Here is a 13,865-nt window from a genome sequence, read left to right as displayed (position 1 = left end):
AAGTGATCTTTCACAAAAGTGTGTGTGAAACTTGAGTGAAATCCTCACAGAATAATCATCAGAATGTACGAGGGAAAATCTTTTTTCTTAATTTTCCACATAAGCAGTATTTTTTCAAATGATACCCAGCCCCACCCGTGACACATATAGGCAAATATATTCATTCCTGATATCAACTTGAGATCATGAAGTCATACATGCAGCCATTACTCATCTGTCTGCTTCTTTCAGATTGTCTCTATTTCAGTACACTGCCCATCAAAGTAAGGCAGGTGGCTCCAACTTTCATTTCCAATCTGTGTCTGTCGTTTCAATTCTCCTTAGTGAATCTCTTTATCTAACATAATGAGGTAATGAAAAAAGGAAGCTGAACACAATTTGGGCTCATTTAGAGGAAATTTACAGTCAAATGAAACTTAGATATTCACATTAAAGTTCATTTATGATGCGTTCAAATACACGGCAGGCACAAGGAAATACACATTGTACCAATCACCCGCTCAGTAAGGGAAACTGTTGGGCTTTGTGAGTGTGAGAGTGTGTGCTGAGCCTTTCCTGTGAACATTAGTGTCTCTGATAGTTTATCTCCCATGTGCGGACAGTGTGTCGTTGTTAAAAAACACAGCACATGTGCTTGTGTAAACATGAATGAGCCTGTTTTACGTAACAGAGAAGGGTACGACCCTTATTTCCACTAATTATGAAACACAGTGGTCTCAGTAAGCTCTTTAACACAGTTAAAGTACAAGCATACAGTCACTGTCTGTAAAATGGGATTGGGAGGGGGGGGGGTTTAGAGAGAGGAAATGAGGGAGTGAAAGGAACAAGGGGCGAGGGGGAATGGGAGAAAGTCGGAAAAAGAGTAAGAGAGGTAGAATCAGGAAGAAAGATGGAGAAGAAGGGAGATAGGATGGGAGGCACAGAGTGAGAGGCTGAGGGAACTGTAATAATGTTTGGCCTCGGTCTGCCAGCGGGGTCCTTCCCCCTAAGAAGCCAGCAGGAATGCCAGGAATGCTGCATGAGAAGAAAAAGAAGGAAGGAGCGGAGGAGAGGGGGAGAAACAGAGATGATGATGTGAAAGGAAGAAAAGCCAAGAAGTAGAGGGAGAAGGAGGAGGGAGAGGAGCGGGGGAACCCAGAGCGAGGATAGAAAGAGGGAGACAGGAAGATGAAGGCAGACAGAAATATGAGTTGTTGGAGGGGGGGTAGGCACTGAGGAAAAGACTTATTATCTTTAGTGGGCTGAGTAAACACAAGAACAAAGAAGATGAAAATAATAAGGCTGGAAAATATTTGAGAGGAAAAACTTGGGCTCTGTTTGTGTGTTTCATCATTTTGGTGCATGCAGATATTCATGTATGCAAACATCCATGTGTTTGTGTGAGTGCACACACTTGTATATTCATGTGTGTGTGTGAGAGAGAGAGAAAGAGAGAGTATCAGGGTGTGGTCAGCTGCGCGCAGAAGGCGTCTAAATGCAGCTGGCTCGCCTTTCAAAGTTTCTCTTTGCCAGTAACCTCAGCGCCGGAAATGTCACACCTGCAGCGTTCAGCAGAAAATCTTCTCCCTCCGTGTGCTTTCGGTAAAAGCTGCTTCGGTCTTGAGGCGGTCAGTTGACAATCATGAGACACAGACAGACAGAGACTTCGCACATCAGCATGTGCACGCTCAAATCGTGTGTGACCGTCCTGCTTTTCATGGAGGCACACGGAGGCTTCAGGGTTATTTATGGCAGCGAATGTGCAGAATCGAAGAAAATTACACATTTGGCCTCCAGAGACTGAAGACATACTTCCAGAACTGGCCTGCAACACCAAACACACTAACTACCAATTGTCTTAGGACCAGAAACTGACTTTCTGGCATTCGTTTTACCATTTAAAACATTATTATGCCACAGGACTGTGTTTCAACTTAAACGAGTGGCAGTAATTGACATCTCTTCTTTTTCTATAACTTTACTGGAATTCACGCAACTTGGTGAGTTCAGTGTACATTTCAATTACATAGTGAATGCATGAAACTGTAGATTAGTTTATTTATAGTATATTTCAATGTAATTATTAGTAGTCAGACAAACAGACACACCAAACAGAAATGATTCACATTAACCCCACTGATTAACTTGTAGTCACATCCTTTAAATATAGCCCAGACTGGTTATTTTTGCTGCGCTGCTGTGTTCAAAACAGTTTGTTAACAAGTGAAACCAGTAGCAAACTGTGTATAGCACTTCTCAAATTAGATGAACTGGTCGTATTAGTGTTAATATTGGTTTTAATTGTAATGTAACTGTGTGCTACACCTCCCACCAGCAGACACATGCTCCTGCTACCTGCTAGCACAACATTTGACAGCGTAAGTGATGCCCGACAAACACGAAACTGTTCGCAAAATGAAGCTGCAATCCTGACAGAGAGACCATCAGAAGAACAGATGAAGCTTCACAGGATGCAAAGGCAGGAGGAGGGCAAGCTGAAACACCGAAAGTAGTAAAAACTGGCACCTGGTTACATTTGTCACCTTGTTTTAATTCTTACTCTATTCAATCTAAAATTTGCCACTTACAGAAAGTTTTGCTGAAGCAAATTCTTGCACACGTGTTTGAACAACAGCTACAGTTTGAGATCTTTATCTTCTTTTGTTCAATGGAGAGGATTTTGTAGAAAGAGCAAACGCAGCCTTTGTTAGCTCCGGTGAGATCAGATAAAATGAGCCTAATGAAGAAGAAAAGAGCCCGTGCTTTAGGATTAGTCTGACATGATACATGTCCGAGAAATATTTGTTTCACCAATATTTCTTCCAGTATCGATGCGGTCATTTGTGTGGGTTTTTCTTTAAGATAATGTTGATATATTTCAGTTTGTTTGATGGGGTTTTGTCACAATATCTGCCATTAAAGCCTGACACATTATCTGGCTGAATCAATAAATAAGCCAAGTACATGCATATGTCCAACATAATTATATTATATATTGTGCAACACATAAATGGAAACAAGGTACAATCACACATTCCCTTACAGACTGTAGACACACAAGCATCTACAAAATGTTTCCATGGTATGTGTGTGTCTGTGTGTGAGAGAGTCTGAAAAGAGAAGGCGCATCGAAAGCCTCGGTGACATGTGCTGTCCACAGAAACACAATGGATCGCTGACAGACATTTTCCACAACAGAGCAACGGTGCCCTCTATTGCAGCCATCACGACCCGGTGCAGAGAGGTGAAATAAAGAAGAAATGTGACCGTAAATGTTAAAAATAATCAGAATCGTCCAGGGAGAAAGTTCCTCAAGAGACAAATCCAAGTAACTGGCGCCACAGAGATCTCTGGGAGGTGTGATGCAAAGACGGAGATGAAGAAAAATGTAAAGATGGATGTTTGGACGTTTGATCTGGTTAAAAGTGAACCGAGGTCAGCAACAGCGCGAGCTGAGTGTACGAGGAGGGCCCGGGGATCCTTTACACCCATAAGGATGTTTGGAGTTAGGGCAAGTTGTTCAAAACACAGCCAGAAACCATAGCAACCACAGGAAAATCCCAGGGATATCAGCAGCGCGCACACACAAACACACACACATTCATACGCATGTGAACCCTCAAAACACAGAGTCAAATCAAATCAAGACTCACCCTACTGACACCCACCACTCTGAACAACAACAAGCCTGAGTAGCGTGAGTGTGTGTGTAGGAAAACACCCAGACAGGCCAAAAATAGCTTTACACTCTCGTTCCCCATCTCTCGCTTTCAATCCCTCGCTCTTTCTCTCTCTTTCTTTCTCTCTCTCTCTCGCTCGCTCGTGTCACTGTAAACCATCGGTAGGAAAAAAATAAGTTAATGTTCCCATACGGAAAATATCACCCACTTAAGAGCGCACTTGAATGTGAGAATATCAGGCTGAGTGTGTGATGGAGTGTATGGAGACTATTTAGGCATAACTGTTGCACAAGGGGAAACAGAAAGCTTCTCGCACGGGGGAAACATCAGTGGGCTGAAATTTGTGTGTTTGTCTGATACATCGAGACAATGAGGGAGGTCAAGCATTCCTTCACAATATCGCCGAAAACGATGAGATGTTGCTGAGTAAACGTAAAAGCTGGCATGCTTCAGCCTCATAGATCTTCATCGCTCCGTATTCTCCTGCATCTTGTTCACATTTCGAGGGTGCTGTCACACCCACACGCATTTTGCTACTTTGTCAAACTGTTTAGCTTCAGGATAGCCAATTACAAGTGGAGCAGGGCTTGTAAACAAAAGGCACAGGGACTCACAAGTAGCATGTTTACTGGACACTTTTAGCAACCTGTCATCCTGCAGGGTTAGAGACTTTTAAACAAATGTAATTGCAGTCTTTGTTAAATAAGCAAAGCATGTCGGCGTGGATTACGTCAGCCTGAGCTGTAAAGGATCATTCCGATTTATTATAAATTGGCCCTTTTTCTCCTTCATATCTTTTGGTCATGATAACTCTGCATTCACTCAAGTCATAGCTGAGATGTGGGAATGTGTCGACATCCCCGCAACAAAGTCTGATGGAGCGTCAAACCATCAGACAGGCTCTAAACAAGCCACTAGATTACCTAAAGCACTGTTTGGAGGTGTGACATAACTAAAGCAAGTACGCTTGGTCAAAGCTGAGCCGGGAAATCAGCCTGTAAGTTGTAACGGATGTTTGCAGAGCACAGTTTGGGTCACACATTTACTGTTCATTGTTTTCTCTGGAGGTTTGTTTACAACCTGTGCGATGATCTGACTGCTTGTGTTTCTTGTCCTGTCTGACTTCTTCTTAGCGATGTAGCTAATGTTGTTCAGTACATATTATTGTATTATTAAGGTTTGGTCACACTGGCATTTAAAACAGAAAAATCTTACAGCAAATTTATCACAATGGAAACGCTGCGATCAGTGGATTCTCGCTGGCTGAGCAGGCTCCATAGCTCTGAGAACTTTATTTTCCCTATTCAGTAACTTTTTATTGAATGAAATGCTGCACAATGGGAAAAAAATCCAAGGATTACTGAAGGAGATTATGTTGTTTTTGGTGTCATTTTTATGTTTGCGCTGATGAATCCTGCACAGGTTAATCGAATGAACAGCGTGTGCACTGGGACGCGGTATCTTTGGGTCTCAGAAAGGCTCGAACCAGAACTCCTCACAGCATGGTGTTCGCACCGACACGTGAAAAAGACGGTGGCTGTCGGATGTCTGCAGCTTTGAAACAACAAAACCAAAATCTTGTGTTTTGGGTTGTTTCCTGTTACCAGACACCATCGTTCTCTGTCCTGACAGACCACAGCGCAGGTTTCTCATACGAGCCTCATGTTTCCGCTGTCGTAGTGTAAATGTTTGGTGACACGTGAGTTTGGATGTTGTCGTTCTCACAGGGTCAAATGAAGGGGAAAACTAAAAGAAATCCTAGTGGCCTTAGATACCCCGTCAGAGGACCCCCTTTACCCGTTTTAACACATAAAGATGTGAGACTTTGTCCACCCTGTGTGGCTCCTCCACAGGTAGGCCGCGGATCAGACTCGGCCATAAAGAAGACACAAAGACAGCAGGGCAGGTCATAAAGCAGAGGGGCTTACACCAGAGGTTCAGGCAACTTTCAAACATAAACCCGAACCACATGCAACATCACTTTAGGATAATATAATTGCAGGATTTAATATCTCACATAAGGGATACAATTTTCAATACCACAACTGGATGGCAGTATTTTTCCAGGGTCCAGCACTCTGATATTAACGGTGAGCCTGAGCGTATTTGAAATAGAAGGGGGCTGTTTCGTAATGTTCACACTCTGTCTGTCTGGCTAAGATAAGATACAGTAAGACAAGCTTTATTGTCCCCGCAGGGAAATTTATCTTGGCCGTTGTAGCCCGCGCAGTGAGTGGATGAGAGCAGCAACAAACACCAGCACAGGACGGAAACATCACACACTGTAAAACACTTCATACACTCTCCGGTCAAGACACATCGGGCGCACCTTTCTTCTATCTGCCTCTGCCACGGATGATTGATGTAGGTGAAGCTTCTGTGTCGGGAACTCGTGTTTTCTCTGGTGTTTTCAGTGAAAGGCTACACCTCTCCTCTCCGCTGTGCCCTCTGTGGGAATTCAAGACACAGAGCGAGCGGGAGACAGAGAGACAGATGGGCTTTCCTCGCAGGATATCCTGTTCTAAGTAGAGCGGCTGGGCCCACTCTGACCTCCTCACCCCTCTTGACCCCTGACCCGCTCATAGTTTAGGCTCACATCTCTAGCGTTTCCTAATCGCCCAAATCTCTTCGTATTTCCCTCAGTCTTGCTCCGGCCTCTTTGCTTTCTCTCCTGCCTCGCTCCTCTGTCACACTCACAGGTGTCACTTTAATTTTCCCTCCTTCCTTTTCCTCTTCGTTCCTCTGTCGGCGCCCTCTCAATCTACTGCCAGCCTTCTTCTCCCTCCTCGTATCCTCTGTATTATGTTCTCCTTCTTAAAGCGTTCGCCCCATTAGCAGTAGCCTGTCAAGTCACAGCAGATGCTTTACTAAATGAATGACTCATTTGGGACATTCAGCCATTACTACAAAACCACAGGTAATACATGGAACAATTACCATTCCTTAACGTGCACACTTAGCCAGAACCCTATATGAACCCTATACTCTGAGCACTGAATTTAAGGACTAGTCATAAAGCCCAGTTCTTCTGAAAAAGAACAAATCTTTACTTATCTTGACTATCAAATCTCCAATCTATTAATTATTGAAGCAATTTTTATCAAATGAATGCAAATGCAAAATCCAAAGGTGAAAATTTGCTGCTTCTCCATGTCTTAACAATATAAATCAAATTTATTTGGATTTTGCACTTTTAGTCGGACAAAACAAAACATTTGATGAAATCATCTTGGGCTTTGAGGAACTGTGACTGGCATTTTTCACAATTTCCTGTTCTATAAATGAAATGCTGAGTCTAAAAAGTAATCGGCAGATAAAAGGATTATGAAAATAATCGTTAGTTGCAGCCATACTTTAATTGCAGTTGGACTGGACTGCTGACAGTCTTGAAATAAGGTGGATTACTCTAGCCATAACCCTCTCTGATGGTATTGGTAGTAAACAAATCTATACTGAGAACAACACAATTATCTCATCCCATAAGTTTTCATTTGTTTGAGAAAAATTAGTATATTGCTAATGACGTCTTGATTGGCCTATGCATTAACACACAGACTGTGTAGGCGCCCTGCTAGACCAGCCTGTCCTGAATGACTTGGTGGCCTTTTATTGCAACGTGGACTTTAAATTTATGTGAATGTATCTTCGCCTTCTTTGATCTATTTTCTCATCGCTGACTGTTCTTCCACCATTGAGGGGGATGAAAAAGCCTGGAAAAGACGTGCGTTTAGCAAAGCGTATATCCTCTTTCTTACTTTCCTCGCAGCCTTGTTCCTTCATGTTCTCTTTGACTATCAAAGTTCCCGCTTTTCAGGCTTCTTTTCTAAATCCCTCTGGTTTAAAGAATAATCCATCCACCATAATTCCACTTGTTTTTCTGAACATGGTGCAGTTCATGTGCGTCATGCACTGAAAATGAATACCCTTCTTATACTATCTTGGAACGAGTGAAAAAAAAAAATCTGTCAGTGAGCCTGAAATTGTCAGTTGGCAACATTTGCCTGCATGAAGTGCAATTTTTCTCTGTGCTTCTGGTGTGTTCTGCCATATTCTGCCTTGTTTCTGGATACTGAACATATCTTTAACAGCAAATTTTTCAAAGGAGCGATGATGTCACTGCTTTGGCAGTACAAACTTGAAAACCACACACAAGGAAACCACCACCACAATTACAAAAATCTTTAATTTGACTACAAACAGGAGTAAAGCTCTCGCTTAGACAAAAAATCTCGCCCTCAGACGCCCTGTTCTGTATCTCCCCTACTTTCTGTTTACGTCAGCATCCCTCCCCCTCTCTCTCACTCACACCCAGGCCTCCCACCCTGCAATATAACTGGAATCCATTAACTGATGAATGGCTGTTTGTGTTTTTTTAAGCTCAACAGCGCCACCCCCGGCCTGTGTGGCCAAAGAGGGTGATAACAAAACATTTGCTGTGATTAGAGGAATAATTAGCCAATCATCCTGTGACCTGCGAGCCAACCCTGAGGTCAGAGAGACACAGAGCGGGCTGCTTCCCAGGTGGTTTCCCATGAAAACCATCAGGCAGCAAAGATATAGTGGAGTCATTGTCTGCGGACAGGTGACACACACACACACACACACACACACAGAACACACGCATGTAACTTATATTGGAGTGTGCATGCATGTGTGTAAGCAAGGAGGATCCCAGCAGACCGAGAGCAGAGCTGGCCCAGAGAGCCTGCCTTGGAAATCAACACTTCCTGCTTCCTGTGGCAAGAGGAAGTGCTACCGTCGCTGTCCCCTTATCGCTGGATACACAGGCAGCGAGGAGGGAGGAAGGCAGGGGAAGAGAAGGAGATGGAGGGTGGTCAACCAGGCTGGACAAAGGGAGAGGACGACAGAGGCAGATACGGCTATGTCTGCCGGTTGTTGTTTTGTAAATTTTTTAATTCAACCTTTACCACCCCACCGTTACACACATTCACACCTGGAAACTGCAACCACAGTCTCACCTGCTGATGATAATGAGAACAGGCCAACCCTGCTTTTTCACCCTCCCCACACAAATATATTTCTATGGTCCGGGGGATTTTTGTTCCAGTCACAAGTTCGCCTCTCTAACCTTTAAGGCGCCACTGCCCTAACGGCCAAGAAAGCAGTAAACGATGAAAGAAGGAGGTTGATGATGAAGAGGAGAATGAGTACATTGTTCCTGCAGGCTTGTAGTGCTTTTGTGATGATGGTGTATACTAGTTACATCATCAGCTTATCGGTAGGGGTGTTTAAATGACAGAAATATACAGCATTCACTTGCATGGTGTTGCAGGCTATGTAGAAATACCTAAATCGTATTGGACACAAGAGATAGAAAGAAAATAAAAATGTGCAGCATGTTTCTGTCCAAAGACAAAAAGGCAATATGTTGTATGCATTTTGTACGTTGCAATGCCCAGTTGTTGTGAAGGAGCAACACAGAGACAATAAGAAAGACGGAGGAAGAGAGGGGGGAAAGAGATGTTTGGGATCAGGGTGGGGAAGCTTTCAGCACTTGGGATTCTCCCAGATGGACACAAGCCGCTCCCTCCCTTTATAAACAGCCTCTGGCTTCCACCTCTCCATCAATCTCTTCTTCTTTTCTTTAACGCCTGCTGTACGCAACTCAGCTCCCACTTTGCAGGGACCCTCCGCTCAAATTGACAGTTTCTGTCGGTTCCTCTTTCCCTCTGACAATTTCATCTGTCCCCCAGCACCAGCACCCCCCCCCCCAGTCCCTGCCATTTCCAAAGTCAACACACCACTAAATGCCGGGCTGACTCACTTCCACTGTGGGTGGTTCTGTTTCCAATTTTCTCACCACCTCAGCCACCCCACCACCTCCGAAGAAAAGAGAAAACTTTTGTCCAGAAAACAACAAAAAAAAAGTTGCCAACCAGACATGCAAACGACAGACATTTTTTCCAAGTTGCTTAGTGTTAAAGGGACAGAAGCGTGCATGTGGATGCTGAGAGGAGACATGGGGCAAAACCAAGCATGCTCCCCTCACTCCTTTTGTGGCTCTGAAATGGTTATAGTTGTTTTCCTTCCTTTCTTTCTCTTCGGGAGAGCGTGGGAGCGCCCTCAGAGTGCTGCATAGAAACCACGGGGCTCATAACAACAGGAGGAAGCCGGTAACTTGAGTAACTTGGGCCGGGTGGAGAGGGGGATAAGAGGAAGAAGTGGAACGGGGAGCGGAGAAAGGAGAAAGACAGCAAGGGACAGAGAAGCGTTTCACATTTTACATGTCTCCATATCTTGGAAAATATAAAATTTGAGCTCACGCAAAAAAAGAAAAAAAAAAACCACATTTACAAATGACCTGTTGCATGTGAGACCAGCATTTCCCACACACACTCACACACACAAAGTGGCATTTTCTCACACCGTCACCCCTCTGCAACCCCAAACACACTCAGCATGAAATTAGACAACGTTCCCAGTCAGAGCTCTGCCTTACCCGTCTGCAGTGTGAACATTCAGCATGAGGAGCGTGTCAGAAAGTCCCGTCAGTCATGTTCACGTACAGTCCAGTCCAGAGAGATCGAGAGCGCTGAGGACAACCAGGCTACACACACGCACACACACACACGCACACACACAAGCACAGTATCAGTTCCCTCTGTCCAAGTGTTGAGAAAGTGAGGGGCCGCAACAAAAGGCAACAGAGGGAGGGAGGGAGAGATCGAGGTAGAGAGAGAGAGAGAGAGAGAGAGAGATTAACCCCTCTGAACTGACTGGTGGACTCCCTCCCTCCCTCCCTCACACACACACACACACACACACACACACACACACACACACACACAGTTGGTTTGCCGTATCACTGACTTCTTGTGTTTTCTCTCAAGTGCCAAGAGGAGGAAGGGAGAGCAGAGGGAGACCGGAGAGAGTGTGTGTGTGTATTCATGGTCAGAGATGTGTGTAGTGTGTGTATGTGTGTGTGTGTGCGTGTGTGTGTGCGTGTGTATTTTAAGGTAGGAGGGACCAGCTGGCTCAAGTCCAGAGTCAGCCAGCCTGGTAGAAACAGACAATAGCAGGAAACACAATATCAGGAGGAGGCAAAATACCAGCACAAAAATAATTAACAGACAGTGAAAAACAATGACATCCACCGTGGAAAACACAGCCTGCAGCCTGCGCCAAACAATGATAGTGGAAACAACGAGCAGAAAAGGCTTTTTTTGTTGTTGTTGTTGTTACCGCAGGATATAAAAACCCCAAATCCAGGAAGATCTGAGGGTTCGTGGCGATGAATGTCAGAAATGTTGGTGTTATTTTTGCAAGTGCAAAAGCTTTGAGCTTTTTCGGCGTTCGTCACCATTTCAAAGTTTTTAGAAATCACTCTCACACTCACTCGTGCGCGATCACGAGCATGTGGACACACATTCCCCATGAAATCAGTCAGCCATGACTCCCACCCAAAATCTCCACCACCACCCACGCACACACACACACGCACATGCATTCCCCCGGCTGTAATCATATCTAGTGATAAGGGCAGCTTCCCCCAGCGGTCGCTGGCTCTCTGACTCTGACCGCAGTGACTTACAATGGCCCTGTATTCTGAGCCTGCTCTGATTACACACACAAGGAGCTGCATTACACCCTGCTAATTCAATTTCCTCCCCCCCGGGTCAACCTTTGTGTGTGTGTGTTTGTATGTGAGTGAGTGAGAGAGAGAAAGGGAGGGAGAGAGAGAGGATATAAGGAGGAACTGATTAAGCAGTTGTTGAAGGGAACAAGCTGCTTGCACAAAAACGGACTGTAAAAATCTGTTGGGGGTTGATAGAGTTGTTGATCAATACCGTAGCTGTTTGTCGAGGTCTTAAGATTTCTGGCTGATCGGCGCTGGAAGTAAATCTTCATCCACTGGAGTGCAAAAACATTGAAACTCAGCTGCTGAGTGGTTTAGCAGGTATAATGTCTACCATGCTCACGATCATACTTTAGCTTGTTAGCATGCTAACATTTGCTTATTAACCCCTTGACGCCTGAATAGTTTAGAATTATATAAAAAATTAATTATTTGTGTTTTTGCTTTCAAATTGAGCCTAAATTAAGAGAAGTTTGTAAATTTCTGTAGCACGTGTGTGTTGAATATGCACAAACCGGCATTAGAGGAATGCATGCACGATTTGGCTGCAATGTGGATGAAAGCGTTATGATGCGAATTCGCGACAATCAGCATTATGGGGTTAGCACTAAAGAGTGCCGCTAAGGTTGATGGGAACGGCATTAGTTTAGCAAGCGTTTGCATAAACCAAATTATTTGACAAATAAAGAATCTGACCTGTTGATGGTGCTAGATTAATGTGGGGCTAACTGAGGCGCCAACCACGCGCCCTGACCTCCTCCCTGTGAGCTTTTGCAGCTCTATAACATCAAGCCTCTTTTGCCAAGAGTCAAACGGCAACTTTCCTTTCAACTGTCTTTTAAACTTCAACATTATTTTGAGGCATTTGAACACACAACTGATTCTGTTGCTTTTCTTGAGAGGACAGGCTCACAAGAAAATGAAATGAAAGGAAAGGCTCCTCGATTCTACGCTGTTTCATCAACCGTTGGTGGTAGCCTGCTAAGAAATAATAAAGAATAAAGATAAAGAAGACTACACGCCAAATGACATGCACGTTGAACAAAGCAGGAAACGCGCCACAACTCTCAAGTCAAAGCTCCAGCTTTAGTCCAGCTTTTTTGGAAAAAAGATTAATTGAAGATGAATGTCAGTGCAGGTTGAAGCTTGACATGCGGTTTGAAACACTATTCATCTGTAAATGTCTCGTACAAACTGTGAGGCTACAGTCCACTGCTGTTAAAGCAGGGTGCATGTGCCAGGGATTGATTGTTGCCAAGAGTCTGTAAATACTACGATGACAGCTCTAAGACACAGTACAGATTTAACTGCAGAGCAGTGAAATGCTGTGTTTTTCTGTGTTTTTACTTAAATAGAAAAACACAGAGCGTTTACATTTAACACTACACTTATGGAGCATATTGAATAGCCATATGAGCCGGGAATGAAAATCATCCAACATCATCTATTTTATAACTTTGCAGTCCAGTTGTGAAAGCACTGAGCACTAATTAAAGCTGAACCTATTTTTCTCCTTTGGAGGTTTGGTGGTTTCTCTGTGGAGGTTTCTCTGATAGTCTCCACAGAAAATGATGTGTGATGGGTCAAAATCACTCAGATCAGGGAGGAGATGCAGAATGCAAAGCTGCATCAGTTTATATGATGAGAATCAGTTATTGGCCTGTTCCTCTCCCACGTTTCTTAAACTGGGGGTACGGTCACAAAATAGGTGGCAGGCCTGCTTCTGGCAGGTCCCACCAGATCACATGCTGGCTGTATGTAATCCTGGGTCCCACAGTAAGACACCAAAGATCCTGGGGATGAAATATTTTAATATGAACTGTTGCTTATTTTGAAGTAAGAGGTCATATCTGCAGGCTTTTCCAAAGATTCTGTTTAATGCTGCCTGATGAAGCGGCTGGCTCGCTGCAGGCTGTTTATCGGACTTGTTCAACACATCTGACTCTGATTTTGGCCAAATAAAACAATGCTGTGCATCCCTGGCCAATGCATGGCAAACATGAGAGTGTGTGTAAGTGCACGTGTGTGTGAGTATGGGTGTGTCTTTGTGCGTTAAGACAGAGCATGAAATACATGTAGAAGTGTATTACTGATGTTTCGGGGACATAAATCTGTTGTGGGGACGCGCCTTCCTCAAGTCCTCATAATGTAGATCATTAATTCAGGCTGAAGCCTTGGGTTAAGGTTAAGGTGAAAAATGATGGAGACATAACGGTGTGTGTGTGTGTGTGTGTGTGTGTGTGTGTGTGTGTCTGTGTGTGTGTGTGTCTGTGTGTGTGTGTGTGTGTGTCTCCAAAAAGCACAGAATGTGTTTGTCATTAAAATGACTGAATACAAGGGTGAGGTCCCTTTGGAGGGGTGGGTAGCTACATATCTGTACAGACACACATGCACGCACGCATGTACACGCACACACACGCGTGCACAGACACACACACACACATTTGCATTTTCAGCCAATATTACTTGGATTCCTCTTGTTGAGAGAGCTTGTGGTGACATCACTGGCAGGAATCAAACCAGCAACCCTTCTGCCCTCTGTGCCAGCTCAACAAACCACAGACCATTAAGCCCCGTCGAACCACACACACATAAACTGTCACACACCT

At 44.2% G+C, this 13,865-nt stretch overlaps 1 protein-coding gene across 1 annotated transcript in view; it reads right to left on the bottom strand.

Annotated features, from left to right (window-relative positions):
• hdac7a (histone deacetylase 7a) overlaps positions 1-10,273 on the bottom strand; it is a 58,904-nt gene extending 48,631 nt beyond the window's left edge. Inside the window, exon 1 of the mRNA XM_041945380.1 lies at positions 10,120-10,273. Within this exon, the coding sequence (XP_041801314.1) occupies positions 10,120-10,138 (19 nt within the window). The 5' untranslated portion in view covers positions 10,139-10,273. The remainder of the gene's footprint in view (positions 1-10,119) is intronic.
• Positions 10,274-13,865: the final 3,592 nt, after the last annotated feature.

This window comes from Chelmon rostratus, chromosome 10 (genome assembly GCF_017976325.1).
Source record: "Chelmon rostratus isolate fCheRos1 chromosome 10, fCheRos1.pri, whole genome shotgun sequence".
NCBI lineage: Eukaryota > Metazoa > Chordata > Actinopteri > Chaetodontiformes > Chaetodontidae > Chelmon > Chelmon rostratus.
Note: the sequence above shows the minus strand (reverse complement) of the source record. Positions and strands in the feature narration are given on the sequence as shown.